The sequence below is a fragment of the Chaetodon auriga genome, chromosome 8, assembly GCF_051107435.1.
Source record: "Chaetodon auriga isolate fChaAug3 chromosome 8, fChaAug3.hap1, whole genome shotgun sequence".
Taxonomy (NCBI): domain Eukaryota; kingdom Metazoa; phylum Chordata; class Actinopteri; order Chaetodontiformes; family Chaetodontidae; genus Chaetodon; species Chaetodon auriga.
In genome coordinates, this window is record NC_135081.1 from 3,748,048 (window position 1) to 3,769,147 (window position 21,100).

The following is a 21,100-nucleotide window of genomic DNA, read 5'->3' on the forward strand; positions in this document are numbered from 1 at the left end:
CAGCATTGTAAGAATTATTTTTCAATTCAAATTTATCCCAAAACTGGTTTTGGTGGTTTATCCTGATTGAAAACAGGAAGTTGAGACCAATAACAGCTCTCTAAGTTCTGTCTTTATCCAGTTAGGCATAGGGCATGTTGATGTTAATGTTTTACTGAAGCACTGTCAATCTTCTGTTGTACAGACTACATGAAAAGATACCTGGACAATCCAAAGAAAAGCAAATTCATCTACTGCCTTGTCAGTGAGGTTACAGAAGTTTCAAACAAATTTTCTTCAAGTTAGGGGAGGCACACTACACAGTCAAAAGTATAGTTCATGGACATCAGAGCCTTAAACCCATATGTTACTAAAACTGATATTTTTTTTCCAAAACCATTAAAATTGATGTGCTCTGATCAAAGTACACCAGTTTCTGGTTTCAGGATTTCCACCAGACATTGAGGCCAGCTGCAGGGATTTGTGCTCATTCAGACAAGAGCATTAGCTGGGTGATAATCTCAAAGGTGTTGGATGGGGTTGAGGTCAGGGCTCTGTGGAGGCCAGGCAAGTTCCTCCACGCTAAAGTGGGGAAACCATTTCTTGATGGAGCTGGCTTTGTGCACATGGACATTGTCATATTGAAACAGGAAACTGACAAACACAAAGTGTTGGCACAAAGTTGTAGGCACATATGTCTTCACGAGGGTTAGGATAATCCAAACACTGAGCCTTAATGTAAGAACAGTGTGAAGTGTGAATTGGTGTTTGCCTTTCGATGCTCCCTGTCTTCAGCTCCTGATCTACCCCCCTTTTAATGACCTCCTCCACTGAGTTGAACTGAGCACAGATGATGGATTTTGGCTAATGTCAGCAGTCACAGAGCTGTGTCCAAGGATAGTTTTTAACCTTCAACGATCAAACTATCAAAGCATTGAAACCAAATTTATCTGCTAAATTGAAAGCAGAGGCATTAGTGCAACACAACAGTGCTAACACGGCAGATAAAGATAATTCATCAGTGATCTTCCTGCCACACTATGATGAGAGAAGAGAAAAGCTAAAATCTGGAGGGTAGAGAGAATTCGATTTAGCTGAAGCAGACTGAAAAGATTTACACTCAGTTGAGCCTGTGGGTGTCTGAGCAGCAATAAAAGAATGTGTTCTTTGGAATGCCCAAAAATAATTAATTGTAATTTTCATTTGAGATTAGATTGAGCAATATAATCTTTAGCGGATATGAAAGCAATGAAAAGATAAGAAGTCTATCAAGCACGTAAATGAGAAACTGTGAAAAGGCACACCCTAATCATGTTGTGATGCTTTGATGAGAAATAAATGAGAGTAAATAAATCAATCTAAACTCAGAAGAAAAGACGAGCAGCTCCTAGAAGTTGATTACAAACTCACTGCATTACACAAAGAGCGTTGAGTTATATACATATTATTCCTTATGATGATCATGTTTTCCTGTTATTGTAATTAAGTTTGACTGGTATTACAGGGGCATGGCTCCATTTGATGTACAAATAATAGCAGTGAAAGGGATTAAGACTGGTACCATACAACCACAACATAGCAGGTTTGAGTCAGGGACCTTAGTTGCATGTCCTCCCTCTCTCTCTTAGTCCCTACATTTCTATGCTAATTCTGAACTAAAGACTAAATAGCACAAATGCAATTTCAAAAAACAAAAAACAAAAAACAAAAAAAACAAGCAAGTATTAGCAAATTTCAACTACACTCTCCGAATATTGCTGTAGTGTATTTAGAAAAAAAAAAAAAAAGAGTTATGTATTAACGATTATAACAAGACTATGTAAGAGTCTGCAGCCATTCTAGTGGCTCTGTGAGGTGTTACCTGCTAACGTGTTCACACTGACGACGCCAACATGCTGATGTTAAGCAAGTATAATGTTTTCCATGTTCACAATCTTAACTTAGCATGTTAGCTAATTGCTACTTTTACCTTATTAGGACTACTCACAAATATATATCTAGAATAAGTCTCATCTTCCAGACTGACAGGCTGTTGCTATTGGGTATATCCCAGTGCATATATGCAGTTGTGAGTATTTTCTTTCCAGACAATACACACTGTACAGTTGCCCCCCCCCCCCCCCCCCCCCGCGTGTATAGTATATAACACCATCAGGACCTGAGCTCTGCTCCCACATGAAGAGAAGATGAAGATGTTCAGCTGGTCTGAAGCTGTCTGCTTGTGCCACACTTGCCAACCGGCTACATCCTGCCAGCAGACCTTCAGCCCCTCTATGAGGCTTGCATCGGTGCTGAGCCGGTCAGGCTAAGACTAACTAAATAGACTGCTGCGGTTACTTCTCAGACATCCCGGAAAAGGCCGTCAGACAGCTCGACTCGCTCCATCTTGAGCTCTCTTCCTTGTTCTCTTACCTCCCCATCCCCACCATGGCCAGTAGCCAGATGTTTTATGACTAGGAGCCACTGGCCTAACATCCCCCACTGTGGACTCACTTCACGAAACTCCAGCCCTTCAGGCAGCAGTGTTTTCAATTCCCAAAAACCGAAAGCACCAGGTCCCAGGTATGAGCCTTAGAAGCAATCATGTTATCTAAGATAGAGATACAACCCTGATGACAGAGCTGGTGGTGCGACTGGGGAAGATAGGGACTGCCACCTGCAGTGGTGTGCACTATCCAGAGTGCAACAGCGCCTTCTGTTACATCATGCTATGCAGGTGGATGTGGGCTCAGATTATCCTACCTTCAGATGTTGGTGGATATCGACCCATCTCCAATTAACTGAATGCTGCGGCCATTTCATGCTGCCATGAAGACTATGGTGAGATTGGTTTTCACACATCCTTTGGTGAAGCTCATTTTAAAGGGAGTTGTGCGCTTGTAGCACCACAGTGGGATTTACCGCTGATCTTGCGTGCTCTGTGGGGTTCCCCTTTTGAGCCAATAGCTCAGATCTCTCTCAACATGTTATCTATTAAAACAGCTCTCCTCCTTGCTCTGACATTGGCTAAGAGAATGACCTATGAGCACTTTCAGTCTCACTCTCCTGTATTTCTATTAGAGAGGACGGGAGTGCATCAACTTTCCAGCTAATCTCTCATTTACATCCAAAGTCCGAACAAACTCCTCCTCCTCTTGCCCCACCTCACAAAAATGACAGAGAAGAAGCATATCACTCATTCTACTCACTGCATGTTTGTCCTAGGATGTTTTGCACACAGCAGACAGAGAAGCTGTCCATTAGTTCTTTGCAGAGGGTGTTCACAAGGCGTGGCTCTGTCACACTGGCATCACACTGCCTACACTGCAGCAGGAGTGGAGCCTCCACAAGGCATCCAAGTGCACTACACGAGAAATTTACCGATAGCTCACCTGGCAGAGCCCACGCGACACATGCTAAGGCTGTGTCCTTACCAAAGCAGCCTGGTTTCCATTCCAACCCACCGCCATTTATTGCATGGCATCCTCATTCTCCCCCCCCCCCCCCCCCCCGTCCTGTCTCTCTCCACTGTGCTATCATAGAAAAGCAAAAAGCCATAAATAAATAAAAATAAACTACACTACAGCTAAATGAACACTTCAGGAACACAAGGGGGGGCTGTGGCACAGGCGGTAGAACCCACTAATTAGAACGTCGATGGTTCAGTCCTTGGCTCCTGCGGGCTACATGTTGAGGTGTACTGAATGGTTGTCGCTCCACATGAGCTGATGGCACCTTGCATAGTAGCCTCTGCCACCAGTGCATGAATGTGTGTGAATGACTGAAAGCTGACTTGTGTTGTAAAGCACTTTCAGTGGTTTGTAAGGCCACAAAAGCTCAATGTAAATGTAGTCAGTTTATCATTTACTTTCAACTGTCTCTATCTGCGTGATGTGTCTGAGTTCTCCCTGACTCATTCAGTTTCAAACATGCTAGACAGAAGCTGATGCGTTGGCAGATCTGCTGCCTTTACGCACATGTGTCTCTAATCCCATTATCTCAGATTAGTGGGCTGCATGGGGGAGCATTACGGTATGTAATCAACATCCCAGCCCTCTGCAGCTGCACACTGTGGGGACAACACATTCTCACTCCCAAATTGTCACACTGGGTTGCACCGGGTACCCCTTTAGTCAATAGAAACTATCCTTTGGGAATCATTAATTAGTATTCAGTCCATGTTGAGCTGATGATTTTAAGCAATAACTGCAAACTTTGGTGGTGTAAAATGAAAAGTTAGGGCTTCACTAAAGTAATCTGGATTCATCATCTGGGAACCATGAATGCACAAAATTTCACTGCAATTCACTCATTAGTTTTCAAGACATTTTGGTCAGGACCAAAGCACTGGGCTAACAGACAGACTAACAAACTGGACATACAATACTGCTATCCCTAGAGCCATGATAATAGTTAGTATGTTCTTAGATTGAATTGATGTTACTGTAGGGCTGGACGATATCGCTAGAAGAATGTATCATAATAAAATATTTTCATGCTGATACCGATAATTATTGATATTTTTTAATAACCGATTTCTAATAAAGACAAGGAGAAAAAGCTTGAGTTTAACCACCTTACTTCTGAATTTAATTTCACCACTTTATTTATGCACACAGGTAATAATTTTAATGTCAACAATTTTTAGACATTAGTTTGGATCCAAACTAACCCTTTAAAACACACTAACACAGACAGACTAACTGATGGAGGCTGCAGTACACCAGAAAACCTTGTGGTCTGTCAGGTAAAATTACTGTTTTTGTCAAAGGAGTGTAGTGGCTTTAAGCAGAGCAATATCTCCACTGTTTCTGGTTAAAAAGTATCTTACTCTTTAACATAAAAGTCTATCTCTGAAGCGATCCATTCTATAATGTTGGCAGGCACTTAAAATAACAATCTGAGCCTGCCATTGGCAAAAACAAGTGCACGCAACACAGTGGACATACTCTGACAACCACATTTGCTCCCACAGATTACATTGCAGCCATTACAGCCTGCTTCCCACCTGCCTGCTGAGGAGATCCACTGGACCAGTCTTAAATTTTTTGTACCTATTAGTCGTAAAATTGGGCCCAGGTTTAAAAATGCTGGAGGGAACAGCCTTGAGCTTGTATGTGAAATTGATGTTGGATATTCCATTTCCATCTATAATTAAGCAATGGATAAAAACAGTGACACATTTGTATTTGTATTTGTTATTACCAAAAGAGATAAGAACCACATCATCCATCTATCCAACATGTTCAGATATCTAAACAACAGCTCAATTTGAAATTTGACTATGAAACTGAGATGAACATGAACTGGCACCTCTCCTAAAGAAAGTGATGACTACTTCATCATCATCAGGCAATAGATTTATGAACATCAGTGTCATTTCATGTGCCTTCTTGCAATGTTACTGCTTATTTTGTTCATTGGGCTGCACAATGTTCCCCGTTTCCATACTTTCATCACTGTTATACATTAGATATCACCAGTGAATGTGGTCAGATTTAGAGTGACGTAGGTGCATGACTGGTGTGGTTCTCTCCAATGGATGTGCACGAGATATTTAAGTGATAATCATAAGTCTGCTATGAAAATGAAACCTTACTAACATCTCTCAAAAAGCAGCTGTAATTGCATTACAATTTTCAACAAAGTACAGTCACAGCTAATCATTTAATACCCCACGTGACAAATTCCAATTGTGGTGTTGAATCAAATGCCATATATTCTGGTTCCATTGGTCCTTCTACAGTCTTTCTATGTCTTTTATCATGTATAGATGTGATACATGTGGGTAACTCTTGATAATTACACGAACAATCATAATGGTTTCTCAATAATTGGCATGTTCCATCCATCATTATCCATTATTTTGCTTCAGTCTGTTCGGAACACACCAGAAGAAGTGAGCCTCAAAACACTGCTGATGTTTTAGACAGAGGATACATTTCTTATAGCTCATTTTTAGAGTGTTAATGTGATTCAAGGTGGACTTTAACTTTAGATAGTGATCCATTAATGTAGTAAATTAGCTCATGTGTGTTGGAATGTGTCTGTATACTTTCTGCTTGCATGTACGTGGTCGTCTGTTACTCATGTTGTGGGGACATAAATCTGTGGGTACAAATCACAAATCCCAATAACATAAGTCACTCATTTTTAGGGTGAAGGCTTGAGTTATGGTTTGGGTAAGGTTACGTTTAGGTTGAGGGTAAAGCTTTGGGTAGGCAAGCAGTGGATATGGTTTTGGCTGGGGTAAGTCTCCAGGGATTGACTGGAAGTCTGTGTTATGTCCCCAAAATGATGGAATGTGTGTGTGTGTGTGTGTTTGTGTGTGTGTGTTTGTGTGTGTCTGTTTGTGTGCTGTTAGAAGAGCGCATAGAAAATGTCTGCACTAATGAGTTCTTTTCGTGGACCTGGCAGGCTTTGGCCAAGATCTGCTCAGCTTATTGTGGGTGTGTATCTGTGTATGTATGTGTGTGCGTGTGTGTGTGTGTCCGATGTCTTTTGTGGGTGAGTGTTCTGACAGTGTGTCACCTCTGGGTGTCATTCCAGGTGATACTGCCAAGGAGAGCAGCCTTTACAGCCGTCCCACAGAGCCACCGCCTGCTCTTAACAAGGACACAGAGGCTCGCAGAAGCAACAACACACACGCTCACACACACTTATATTGACAGTTTTTCCATCCAGTTCTGGCGCACGACAGCAGTAAACTTGTACATTTCAGTGTGCTCCAAGTAATTCATCTTCATTGTCCAAGTCATCAAACCTTCGAACGTTAGTGAGACAGTCGCACTAACATTAAATGTCCTCACAGCCAAGGAGACTGGCAACACAAACACACACTCTAATTCTCTATTGTCTCACTTGTGCGCTCGCTCTCTCTCTCTGACGCACACACATACACAGACACACACAATTTCACCCTTCGAAGACACAACGCAGTCTCTCAATAATAGAGCACTTTACCGTGGGGGGAAAGGGTTTCAAATCTCCTAGACTCCCCGATTCCACCCAGAAAAGTGTGTGATGAAGTGTAAAATAGAGGAGAAAGAAGAGAGAGAGAGTGAGCAGGCAAACAGTGACAAGGTGCCTGTCAGGAAACAGAGGAATCCCTATCGCGTCCTAACATCATCCGCCGACCATTCTCCTGCAGTCACACATGACTGATGAGGGAGGTAAAAAAAGTTCAACTTGTCTTTTCTCTAATCCTCACACTTTTCTTTATGGCAGGAAATTAATGGCCTCTCACACAGGACACTTTTGCACACACACACAGACATTTGTCAGCTCACCGTGCTCATCCTGCAGCAGTGCTTTTATCATCACCCGGTAAGTAGCAGCGGTAAAATTGCTTAATTAAAGCATGAATGTTTAATAAACCCTCAGGCTGCGTGGAAAGGGACCTGAGATAGGCCGTCCATTGATGGGCAGCCTCGAGGAAGGAGACAGACAATTCCTCAACTCGCTTCACACTCACACTCACACAAGTGAGTCCTTTGACAGAGAACAGGTGGAGCTGGCCAGAAAGGCCAGAAACTTCATGAGCAGTGTGGTCACTGCCCGGGACATCTACAGTCTTGCTCGCAGCTCTGGGATGCTGCACTGACGTCAGTATACGTCAGTATGCTAACACGCTCCCAATGACAATTCTACAATGATGATGTTTAGGAGGTATGCTTACCTGATGCTGATGATGGTATTTGATGAAGAGGTAAGATGTCACCACAGTTCATCCTCAGGGGAAGATGGACAAGATTAAATGCCAATTCATCCAATAGTTGTTGAGACATTCCACTCAAAACCACAAATGTCAACCACATTTGCTGCTACAGAAAAACTCGGCGATCCCGTTCTTCATTAAGATTTGTTGTCTTTAGACAATCTCCCACTGTTGACACAGCATTTCAGTCTCTCATCACCAAAGAGGTGGACTGGCTGGCCAACTGACAACTGTCATCCCTGGAGATACTCACATTGCTAAAATTGAACACAGTTGTCAGTTGTTTGGGGTTTTTTGCCTGTATGTTGAAAGGTTTTGAACACACCATACAAACCTGCTGCTGGGATATTCTGAGCAAACAAACAAACAAAAAGAATTCGTAACGTATTACCAAATAAGCTACTTTCAGAGATTTTGTCACTCCTATTGTTTTTATTTTTTTATTTTTTATTTTTTTATTTTATTTTAGTTTTTATTTATTTAGTTATTTATTTTTTTTTTGGGGGGGGGGGGGGGGGTTGCGTGCGGCACAATTTCGCTGCATGTTCAGCCTCTGCATGTTCAGAGGTGACCCAAGAAAGAATGCTTGTAAGTTCACAGGGGGTGATGATGTTTTAGATTTAAATAAATAAAGGAAGAAAGAAAGAAAGAAAGAAAGAAATTAATTAAAATAAAATAAAATAAAATAATAATCCAACATTATTGCAGTTGTGTGATAAATACCTTATTGAGAAACCTCACTGTATTTCATTGGCCAGTTACTGCACCAAACAGCCAAAAACTGTCATCAAATAATGGAAAGAGTGATGCATTTTTAAATCCATACGATTGCAACTGACATATAGAAAAATTGAGGAGTGTCTATGCGTATTCTGTAGCTCTGTCTTTCGTCCTATCTGTACAGCTTGTGCTGATCTCTGACTCCACTTTTGCGGCTACAGGCTGATTGCTGGCCCTTCTCATCCTCCCATCCCTCTCCTGTGTGACAACTACAGCAGCAGTATATTCTGATCAAGCAGTTCCTTCAACAGAAAGCACAGCATTAAAGCAGTAATGATGCCAAATGCTTAACACGGCTCCATCCCTTTAAAAAGTTTACCCATGGTGAAATATTGCGCATCAGAATCCTTTTCCCATCATTTATTTAGCACTTATTTAAATACATCAATGAGAAATGTCAATCAGATTGATTTGACTTGGAAAGAATTAACTGTGATCACAGCCATCAATCTCTGCTTTTTACACTGATCATTAATGAGGTGACCATGTCCTGACCACAAATAGGACCATGCAGGTCTGCTCATTGTACACCCTGCCCTTATCCCAGAAGAACAAACTCCATATGAAAGCTTCCCAAACAGGCTGTGAGGCTCCCTGCGGGCAGAATGACCTCTACACCAGCATAGAGCATCTACTGCCATCTTTTTTTCAGTTTATTCCTGCCCACACGGCGCCCCCTGTGGTGAACACCATACCTCACCCTCTACACATGCTCACACACACACAAAATCAGCTTTATTCTCTCCCTCAGTCAGCCACCCACACTCAGTCACGAGGGACCACTGCGTGGTTGCACCAGTGTATGTGCCATTTTCTGGTGTGACATTTCACCATGTGTGTGCGCCGCTGCTGCACACAGTGCGTTCGTGTGTGCACGCAGGTGCGTGTGTCCACGCATATGAGTGTGAAGAGGAGCTAATGCATTAGACTTGCTTTTAGGATTCCTCAGTGCTCCTTATGGAGGCGTGTTGGAAATCCCTTAGTTTAGCAACAATGTGGTCCAGCCAGGCAGAGGCTTGCAGGGAGAGACACAGCACTCACATTCATCTTCCTCAGCCTCAGCCAGCTGCCAGCAACTGGAGAAAAAAAAGTGCAAGTCAGGAGGGTTTATGAGCACTTCTTCCTTCTTCCCTCCAGATGCTGTCATTTTTTTTACACCATGTATCAGTCTGGTCTTTTACTATTTCTTTACCTTTCCATCACAATCAATATGTCAGACAGCAGTGATTAAACTGTGATCAAAGTTGTGAAATGATGTATCTCAACACTGTTCTGGCATTTCCAGAACTGACTGGCCAAGTGAGGGCAGTACAGTTAAAGCTCTAAAGGAAAAAGGTCCAATTTCCCCTGCTGTCAGTTTATTGCATGTACCCAGCTATCCTTGTTCTACTGCCTTCAGAACTATCAGCATAATGGATGTCCAGCTGGTCTGAGGCCAGCAAAGAGTCAAGTGGGTACAGCTTAAATGATGATGGATTTTGAGGCCAACACAGATATTTGAGAGTTACAAAAATCTACATAGGGCTCTATGATTTGTGCGATGCAGAAGGAACAGGCAAAATTGCCTCTGAGAGAGAGAGAGAGAGAGAGAGAGAGAGAGAAAGACAGAGGACAGAGAAAGAGAGAGAGAGAGAGAGAGACAGAGAGAGAGAGAGAGAGAGAGAGAGAAAGACAGAGGACAGAGAAAGAGAGAGAGAAAGACAGAGTTTTCAGTTGTCCTGGCTGGGTTAATCTCAGCTCAGGTTGAAGGTGGGCGCTCTGCAGGGAGTCACATGAGGTCAGCAGACATCAGCTCCTATAGCAATGACTAAAGTGTAACAAGCATCGCAAAACTAACAGGGTGAGGGAGATGTCAGTCAAATGCAGTCTATGCACAGCCACGCAGACCTGAGAGGAGGTCTAATGAGGCAATTTAACTAAAAACACCCATGTTGGTTTACCATGGGGGTGCAGAGGGGACACGACGTTAAAGCCTCCTTATATTTTGAGGAAAACTGAATTTTTATACAACATTTAACACATCTGCTTTGGCACAAAACAGAGTGACGCAGAGCCATAGAGGACCCCCACCCACGCCTCCTCACCTGTTTTGTTAGCTCAGCTGAAAGGGGACGAGGGAGAAATGAAGGAATTAGACTTCAACAAGGCTTTTTGAAAACATAAACAAACACACACTTCCTTCGAAGATACTGCTCCGCCTGCTAACATGACCCAAAATCCAACAGCAGAATGTGTCCTTTTTTTTAGGTGGGCGGGTGGCTAGTTTGCTTAAATACCATTTGATTGAATAAGTTCAACATGACTCATCAAAGAATCTAGAATTTTACATGAGGAGGAATGAGACTGATTATATTCTGATATAAAATGAGTTTTGACCTATATCCACTGTGTCTTTATGGCTGTAGTTGTTGTTCTGTTCTGTAACATTTTGTCCAACCCATTTATATCAACAAAAAACTGCATGGTAATAATAAACTTATCCATAAAAACCTAAATAACAGTGGTCCTCGTGTGATCGGTGACCTTTTTAAGCCTCTTGGGTTTCTTGTGTGTCTATGGGGAATTGTAAGGTGCCCTCTTCTTTAACCTCTTTTATGGATTGGTGTCTTTCTCTGTTTAGGCCTCCAGATGTGGAACACTTTATCCACAGGAGATTATAGCTGGGATCATTTTTAACTCAAGTTTAAATCATGTATTTTAAGAATCGTGAACAATCACATTCTTTAATGCAACATTATTATGGTATTTTTCAGCTATCATCTTGTTTTGTAATTGTTTTCCTTGAGTTGTGTGTATTTATATCTAAAGTAATGTGTGTGTGTGTGAGTGTGTCAAGATGATGCATCAGTCACACTCTACATGTTGGGACAGTAGTCACCAAAGCTCACTGATTGTGCCAGTGGCACAAACGCAAACAAAAAAGTAGACATAGTCATTATCAGTTCTTCTCGCCTGGACCTAACGTCCAACAACCCATGACAGCGACCTTTACAACACGCGCACATTCACACACACACACACGCCAACTAGTCATAGCTTGTTGACAGCTGCATCACTGTCACTGTCCTGAATCAGTATTTGTGAAAACTGGAAGCAACAGAAAAGAAAGCTCTGGGAAAAGAAAGAGGAAAAGAACATTCAGTGCTTCATGAAATGATATATTCCCCAGGGTCCAATATGATGATAGACAAAGAAATATGTATACTGTGTGGTGGGTTGGCAGCTCCTGTCAAAGGAAGACTAGACAAGATCATCTTTGTTTGTTCAAGCACCAGTAACTATAGCAAAGAGTCTCCAGAGAACCACGATCAGCAGAACAGACAGACAGCAGAGACGGCTGCCTCCAAGCCTCCATTCTCTACATCCGCTCATCCTGGATATTCTTCCAGCATGCATTGGGACAGAGTCATGGTGCACCCCACACAGTCTATCACAGGACTGGTGTGTGTACATTAAGAACTGGATCCTTGGCAGATGTTCTCAAACGTATCTGATTTTTATTCAAGGTCAGAGGTGATGATAAAATAAAGTTTAGAAATTAATTAATGTCACATCTCTTGCGAGGCCAGCAGGGCTCACACAGTTAGTCCATATTTATTTCTGACTCAGACATATTCTTACAGCTACACTTCCACTAGTTATTGTGTACCCGAGAAAGGGAGACACGTTTTGTATCTGCGATTTAGGAGCTGAAAATTCTCTGGCGTAACGCTAATGTGTGAACTCTGCAGCAACAACTCACAACACTCCAGCAGTTAATGTCGCCATGACAACACTGTCAACAATAAGCAAATCAGCTGCGTTAAAATCACATTCATTCACATTCATTCATTTGGCGGACAGGAGCTATGTGAATGATCTCCAGCATCACCAACAAATGATAAATTAATAAAAAATGTATTTTGAAATAGGAAATATTTCACTTCATAATGTACTGTAGCCTGTTCATAACACGAGATATGACAGCGGTCCTCCGTTACATTTGTCCAAGGGCCAGAAAGCAGATACTGCGAGGGCCGGACATTCAAATAATAATAAATATTTAGGCCTAATTAGTCTAGAATTGTTTCATATTTTCAGTTTCTTACCAAATGAATGTTATTTTTATGAGCCTATATCAGTGTGAACACACTCCTAAAAAACATGGAAGAAGCCCTGAATCCTCCCTTAAATTTCAGAGGATCTTAAAGCCAAACTGAACCTGCACCAAGAAACAACGCAGGTCACAGTTTTTGACTGAAATTCGACGAAGTGTAAACATTTTGGTCGTGTTTCGGCAAAGCACTGAAGAACATGCTGATACCGTTCAATCATTTTCACCCAGGCGTTCAGGGTCGGCTTTAACAACACCCTCGCTGACTCTTCTGATTTGCTTCTGCAGCTCCCTTGACCAACCGCTCTCTCTGTTCATTTAACTAATATCTAATGTTCGTGTATGTTTATTAAGGGGGAATGAGTTCTCCAGCAGAGTACTCATGGCAGCTTGGAGCCTTTGCCACAAAGTATCACTGTATAACCATTTGCTATAAATGGTCAATTCCTTGATGTAAGTGTTGCTGTCTGAAAGCCATGGTTTACTTCAACACATGGTGAATCACACTGAGGGTGAGCATATCCACATTTTTTCTTTATTTATTGCATAACAACCTGTGATTAACAACATATACAGGCTTCCATACATCCTGCAGGGGCTTTTTCAATGGCTAGTTCACATGGTGGATTACCAGGTTCCGTGACAAAAACTGACCTGCGCACAGCACATTGTGTGCGGGCTCTGATGGGTACACGAGTAAAAAAAATCAGCCAAAAGGAATTTGTGATTGTCAACTGCATTTGGAGGAGCTTTTGAAGTGGGCCAGGCCTTGTTGGCATTTCATGATGTATTTAAAAAACTGACTGCAAAAGACTGCATATTCACCCAATCTGCACATCCCATACAAACATGTAAAGAACATACAAATTCCACACAGAAAGACCCCATCCAACACAGTTTTTTTGCACTGAGATGACACTGCCAACGACTGTGCTTTTAGTCTGTGATACTGTGTCCTTGTTTGTTTATTTTCCAAGCTTTATTAAAAATTCCACACTTGAAAAAGACAGCACAGCTGAAAGTGCGAGTGCGTCATGTGCAACCACGTGCACGACCCAGATGATACCATGGTATTGTGAGTAATTTGTGTCTGTCCTCCTTCACCTTCACTTTGTCAGTCATTTCTGGTGCTATCACAATCGTGTCTCTTTTGTTCAGATTGAGTCGTGTGCTTTCTCATCTCCTCATGTCCATCCTTGAATCACTCACTGCCTCCCCTGCTGTCCACTGAGGGCTAACAAATGAATCCTTTCCAGCTCCGTGCTACACCACATTTCGTGACACACATTCACACACATGCACAAGTGTGCATTGGAAGTCCACCAAAATGGATTTTCATGAACAATATTTCTGGACTGAAGCTGCCAACAGCCAATATGTTCTCCCAAAACCTTTAACTTTCACCATTTGAATGTCAGAACGGTCCAAAAATAGCCCTGAAATCACCAAGTCCTCTCAGCTTAAAGGTTAAGGATTTCTTACACAGCACAGGAGCTGTGTTCAAACAGTGAGCTATGGACATATGAAATATGAACCTGTCCTGTTTTTCGAATTTCTTGCAACATTTGATTTTAGTTCCTCCAAACTTCCTGCTACTCGGGTGCACTAAGACTCTTAACCCTATTGATAAAAACACTTAAAAGCATGTGATTGCATCCTTTCATCCTTTCAATTCGATCAAAAGGTCACATTATAATCAATACACTTTAAGATCTTCCTATTGATGACCCTATTGATATAGTAAAACAGATGAGGCTGTACCCCATCTGTCATACCACAGGCACTTTCACAGGCCAGCATTTAGTACTGTGTTATTAAGTGTTACATTGACCCTATCATTCAGAAAAGTCAATCAATTAATCTAACAATTCACCCCACATTCACACAGGGCTACCTCTGCCATTATTGGGTGGAATTTATTAATAATGAAGATGCACTAATACTGCCATTCCATCTTTGCATATTAATTAATAAATTCATATGCAATAAACTTAATAACAGTGAATCACGGATTATTGATTCATCAATGTCATGCCAATCATAACCGAAAGATCAGAAAATAAGAAAGACATCGATGGGCTCTCCCAAGTTATACTATTTCAGCAAATCACCATATTTCTTCAAATATCATGAAAAATGTTAAATTAGCTGCTCCTCACCATCTCTACTGCAGACTGAAAATGACATAAATACCCACATAGAAGTCACAACAGAACATCCGATCCAATCGCCAGATAAGAAGTTGATATTGGACGACTCAACTGCCAATTCAAATGCCAATATTTGCTTTCTGCAACGCTAAGGAATGATCATTTTAATGCAAATAAACTGTTACTTTCCCAGAAGAAAGCCAGATGTAGTACACATGCATCAACCATCCCAGCTTCTACACCTTTAACCTCCCACCTTGCTTCATAAAGGGCAGACTACTTCCTGCAACAGCATCAAACATCGTCACTTCAGGTAAATCATACACTGTGATGTGCAGATCATCCAATACAGATGTTTAACTAGGAATACGGGGTTTAGAAAATTGCATTGTGTCATCCTGTCTCAGTTGTATTTTCATTAGCTTTATGCTTTGGATACAAAGGACCATATGAGGAGTGGCTGAGCACAAGGCAGAGCTCTCAAACTGCCTATAAGAAGCCAAACTCCTTGTCCAGGCCCCATGAGCTGGACAAGAGCAGAGCAGTGCTGACAGCAGGTCTCACCCCTCCGTCTGCTACTGGGCAGGACGTTCAGTCCCTCTGCAGAGACAAAGTGAAGGAGGCTGGGAGACAGACTGTAATCTATGAACTCCTCTGTTACTGAGGGTATTGAAACCAAATAGGCCCAGCTGCATATTGCCTGACCCAAGCAACAACTATCTATCCTCATCAAGCCCAGTCCACCTCAGGCAACTCCCCCTCTCAGCTCTTGTCAGCCTCTTCAGTCTCCTTTATTCTCCTCTCTCACTCTCTCTCGTCTCTATCTATTGTCTTTCCTTCATTCATCGCTCACAACTGTCACCCCTCTATCCCCTCTTCGCTGCACAGTGGGCCAAAACTGCCAGGCGCCCCGACCTATTTCCACACAGAATCCATTACGTCTCCCCATCCTGTTTTTATCTTCATCCACCAATTCAATCCATCCAGTCACCCATCCAGCCAAATATTCACAGACAGCTTGCCTCTTCCATTTGAGCTCATCAGAGGGTTCCAAAACCACTCGTTCATTCTGAACCTGGGATTATCATCTAGGAGACGCTTCGCCTGTGTGGGTTGAAGCACACATAAGGAGAAGAAAAGCTATAATGCATCCTTCTCTTCCTATCTCTACACAAGCCAACGGTGGATGGTATATTTCTTTTTTATTTTTCACACCTTAAGGCACAAACAGCCCACACCCCGCTGTTGAGCACCATAAGCGGGATTACATAAGTGTGATAAGTAGCGGAGAGGAGGCTGGGGCGGCGAGGGGATATTAGCCGCTCTGGAGACTGGAGGAGGATAAGGCAGGAGATACCCACCGCAACATCTTCTCTGCTTGGTTGGCTTCCCACGACTGGCTCAGTATCAGCCCACTATCAGCCTGGGGAGGGAAAGATGGGGAGGCAACCATGGTGGCTAAGAAGAAGAGGAGGCGGAGGACTGAGAGAATAAGACCACAGGCTGATTAGGGGAAGCGACTGAGAGTAGCGGAGGAAGGAGGGAGAGATAGATGGTGGAAAGGTTAGGGGGAGAAAGGGGAGCCGAGAAATGTTCCATCCCTCTGGCCATAGTCATGACGAAGCCAGGATAGAGATGTCAGGCCACATCCTGTCTGCCGAGGGAAGGGAAGGGGAGCCGGGATCAAGCAGCAGACAATTAGACTTCAAGCCACAGGCCCTTAGCCAATCACATTTCTGCCTCTCTCCTTCTATCTTCCTCTTTTGTCTCTCTTTACATGACTGCCCCAGCCCCCACCCCCCCAGCCCTGTTCTGAGCATCCCCAGAGCTATCCAATATCAGCACTTGATTCTCCTCCGCTTCCACAGGCTTCCCGGAGGCCGATCAAGTGTCCCTCCCTGGACCACGGAGGGACAGAATACGGTGCTGACCTCACAAGGTCACAGAGCTCACTTCCATCAGATGAAACCCTAAACCCCCTCCCGCCCCATTTGCTGTTTTCTGTCCCTGTTTCTCTCTTCTACTTTGGCCAAAGCACTCCACTTGCTTTCGAGCCAATGTCACACATTTATCCTCGCTCTTCACAATCATACACATTTTCACGGCTTGATTGCTACTGAAGATGCCATTTCTCTGTCATTTTGCTGAGAGCAGCTAAAGATAGAATCTGTTTTCCCCTATTGTTTGATGAAAGCGAGCTTCATCTTCCCCTATTGTTTTACAGAAGAACAGATGTAATCGTTTACTTAGCACATGCTTTTAGAAATTGTGCAGTTGATCTGTGAACAATGATGAAAGTGAACAATGACGTTCCCTTCGCAAATAATATTTTACAACTTTTTTTTGAGTTAAAAACGATTAAAGCTTTCCTACTCACCATTTATCTCAGCATCTTTTCCACTCTCTTTCACTCTGGGTAAACAGTTCTCCAGGTAAACTCCATTGTGATAACAGCTATCCCCCTCACTGAGCTGCGGTGGTGGCTCCCAGCACAAACATGGAGTCTGCATGATGCCACAGGGCCGGTTAGACGTGCTAGAGGCCAGACAATCCTCCAGCCACTGGCATAGCATTTGACAAGCTGCCATGCTGGGGTTGCGCTTTCCCACCACCAGGTACTCGGTTTTGAAGTCCCCGTTGCCATCCGTGATGGGTGTGCCTGCCCGAGGAAGTCCCTTCCTCATTTGGACAAACTGCTTTCCGGCCTCCAGGAAGGCTACTGGGGCAGAGGTATCGCACAGCCTGACCACCTCATTAAAGCTCTCCATGCCCAGGTAGGTACGTGTGGTCTCCAGGAAGGAGTCATACTGGAAGGTGCGGAGCTGTGACGGCACACAGTCCTCCGTAGGTTTGGTGACCTTGATGAAGATGGTGTAGCGCCGCGGGTCAGGGTTCTGCAGGGTCCAGGAACAAGGCATGGTGGGAAATACTGAGGATGACAGGAAGAAGCCGAAAAAGCGGCTCTGGACTAAGGTTGAGCAGGAGTCAGACTCGGGGCCTGAAGGGGCTGCATGGCACCAGCCCTCCATCAGCAGCAGGGGGGCAAAATACAGGAGAAGCACTGGGAGAGGCCACCTTGCTTGGCCACGAATCCAAGAAACAACGCTTGTCATGGTTTACAGATGAAAAGAAGGAGAAGGTATCATAGGTTGATGGCTGGTTTCTGGTTCAGAGGATTCAACTTCCAGCTGTGTAGGGCAAAGGAAGAAGACAAGGAGGTGGAGGGGAGAGAGGAAAAGGATGTGGTGGAGGAGAAGGAGGGGGAGGAAGGTTGCTCTCAAAGATCCAGCGATTGGCCCATGGCTGCATCAGTCGACCCCGAGATTCAGAAGAACCTGTGAAATGGAAGAGACAAGATATGAATTAGACTTCATATCTGATCACACGGAATGGGATTACACTGATTCTATTTATCTCTGCAATGAGAAATCTCTATCAGCTGTTACTGTTTGTGCAGTAAACTGAGAGTGACGACAATGATTCAAGCCCTGAAGAACAAGTGACTGACTAGAAGCAGACAAAGAGAGGGAGCCAGTGATTTGACTAGGTTTTTCTTCATTACACAAGTTCAGATTGGTCTCTTCCTTAGAGACAACTGTTTTCCTCACTTGTCTGCTCCCATATTTCTTCTGCCAGCTCATTAATTTGTCCAATTATAAGACTATTAATTACAAAAAAGGCAACACCTGCAGTCATTCATTACTCCACTTTATCAGGGATGAGCCACCAACAGCAACGCCATGATCAATAGTCTTCTTTGTTTTTTCTTATTAAAGTCAAAACAATTGGATGATTTTTTCTTTTACATATTCAAAAAATGATAGCCGTATCTTTTATTTTTTGGCCCATTTCTTCTGCTACATGCCTCTTTTACTTTATATGCAGGGCAGCCTCCCTTTGAGTAGCTTTGCCATTTTAAGTTGCTATAATCAATGTTTTTTGATTGAAAAGTTGACATGGAAAAAAAAAGTTCTAGGATGGTGAACAGTATGATTCAGATACACACTCCTGATTTGCTCTTGTGCACAGATTGGTTTGCAATGAGTGCTTTTTAGGGAAATTATCATCCGTTGTTAAACTTATTGTGTGAAAAACAAAAGGTGCTCAGTTTGCTGTACTGAGGAATATTCATAAGTGTGTTTGTGTTCGCAGAATGTTTAGTGCAGGTTTGAATGAAAAATAGCCAAATTATGAGAAGCAGACTGTAATGTAATGTGCAGTTGTACACCACAGCTAAATTAATCTAAGTTTTGGGAAAGTGACTGCAACAAACTACAAACTGCAACATTAAAATGTCATACATCTGTTTCATTTAAAGCTGAAATAGGCAAAAGTGTTTTATTTTAACAATGACTCAATCCACAATTAACACCAACTCTGTGGATCCCCTTCACACTGTGGAGTCTTTCAGTCTCAGTTTTTTTTTTTTTTTTCATCATCTAGTCTCTAGCTGTGACGGGCTGCTTTTTTCAGTAAAAAAGCTCTGATAAACCTGCCTTGTACTACCCCCCCCCCCCCCCCCCCAGCACACACAAAGTCTGCTATTAGCTGGTAAAGATAGTGGAGCATTTAGTAGCTAGATATTGCTCTCAGGAGTTTGTAGATGTCAGGGATGCATTAGTGTTGTACATCTGATGGGTATCATAACCAATACACACCCCCATCAAGCAATTCAGATATTTGCCATGACATCACTGATCCACGTTAAATACAGATTCATTGTGAATTCAGTTTTTCACTGTTACATTCATTCAGTAACCAATTCAACTTTTATAGGCACATCATCCCTGGCCTCATCTTAACTTACAAATACTGACAAATTTAATTACAAATCATTGTCATGTCAGTTCTGCACAGTAAGGTATATCGATTTTATATTTGGGAAAACAGACCACTGGTAATGAATTAGTATTCAGTAATGGCCTGAGTTGAGATTTTCAAAATGTTATTGGATGATAAATAAGTGGAGACCAAAACAAAGCTAAATATTGGAATTACATACATCAGGTTGGCACAAACATGAGTCCAAATGAATGTTAATGTTCCTCCATGTCTGCTGGATGTGTAAACAGTTAACCTCCTAACACGTCCAATGTATCAACTTTATAAGGTGAAAAAGCTTGTTGTTTCGCCCCAAAGTAGCCAGAACATCCATTAAATTCTGTGGCTTCTTTAGTCCAGAAATAGTACTGTTCGATTAAATCATGCTTTTTTAAATGATGAAGCCAATAAGAGTCAAAAAAAGAAAGCTTTTAGTGGTGGCAGAGTGGGGGCCCTGACTGCCAAATACATAACACAAGGTAGCCAGCAAATATTCATAATAGTGAGTCGACCAACTTCGACCAACAACCAAATCTTATTCAATACCATTTCAAACAGCAGAAAAGCTACAACACTGCCTCTTGGATGTATGCCCTTAATTCTTAGCAATGACAGCCCTACAAACCTACAGAAAAAGCAAGAATATAAAGAACATAACGAGATGTAATGTGTTCAGAGATGCTCTAATCAGAGTCCAGGGGCTTGGGCTTCTTGTTCTATTGATACCAAAAGCCAGTTCTCCAGGCAACCCTTAAAATTAATTCCAAGGTAAATGTGGCAGTAGCTCTGACAACAGGCACCACTGGATCGCTGTCCAGCTCCTTGATATAGATTTCAGATGGAGTGAACCTGACGGCCACAGTGGGCTGTGTAGCCAAGGACACGAGCACAGTGAAGCCTCCCACTGATCAATTATAATGATCTGCAGGCCACACAGAAAAAGAGTGTGGAATGATCACGTTTGTGTGCGTGACTGTGTTTCTGTGGGGAGATGTGGGGGTGGGATGGAGTTAAAGATAAGTCGTCAGAAGCAATGAAATGCAATCTAAACAGAAAATCCTTCTAAAGCAGGCCTTTAGGGGAAAGTACACTGTATCATCTCTACACAATCAAGTTTCCTCGCCAAACAAACTTAATGAAGCAAACTTTAATCAAAATGTGCGTCTGGTCTTGTCAACAAGAGATATTTTTTCTTCAATAAGTTCATTCAGGAAGCCACGTCAAACAGCTCAAGAGTCTCACCTGTCTAAGATCAGAGCAGCAAATGGACAGATTATTTTTTGATGTGGGAAAAATGTAAAGCCTCTCTGTGCTTTTTTGGTCTTTATTCTAATAGTGATTTCTTTATGTTGGAGGGTACACCTAATTAACAATGACATCTACAATATGATGTTAAATCTAACAGTATATGTACAAATGTTTGGCAGTTTCATTCTTTTAAATCTGGAAACAGACCTTAAGATTACTGGAACCGAAAGACTTCATGCCTCACAAAACAAAAGGACCATTTCTGCCATCATATAGGCAGTTTCAGTCCTGGCAGTCAAAGACAAGCATAAACCACATTGAACCACATGAGGA

The 21,100-nt window shown here is 42.5% G+C and overlaps 1 protein-coding gene across 7 annotated transcripts in view; it reads right to left on the minus strand.

Annotated features, from left to right (window-relative positions):
- adgrb1a (adhesion G protein-coupled receptor B1a) overlaps window positions 1-21,100 on the minus strand; it is a 151,954-nt gene that overhangs the window by 94,922 nt on the left and 35,932 nt on the right. For all 7 annotated transcript variants that reach the window (XM_076737836.1, XM_076737832.1, XM_076737835.1 and 4 more), the window contains exon 2: window positions 17,076-18,033. In XM_076737836.1, coding sequence (XP_076593951.1) covers window positions 17,076-17,811 — 736 coding nt within the window. In that variant the 5' untranslated portion in view covers window positions 17,812-18,033. The remainder of the gene's footprint in view (window positions 1-17,075; window positions 18,034-21,100) is intronic.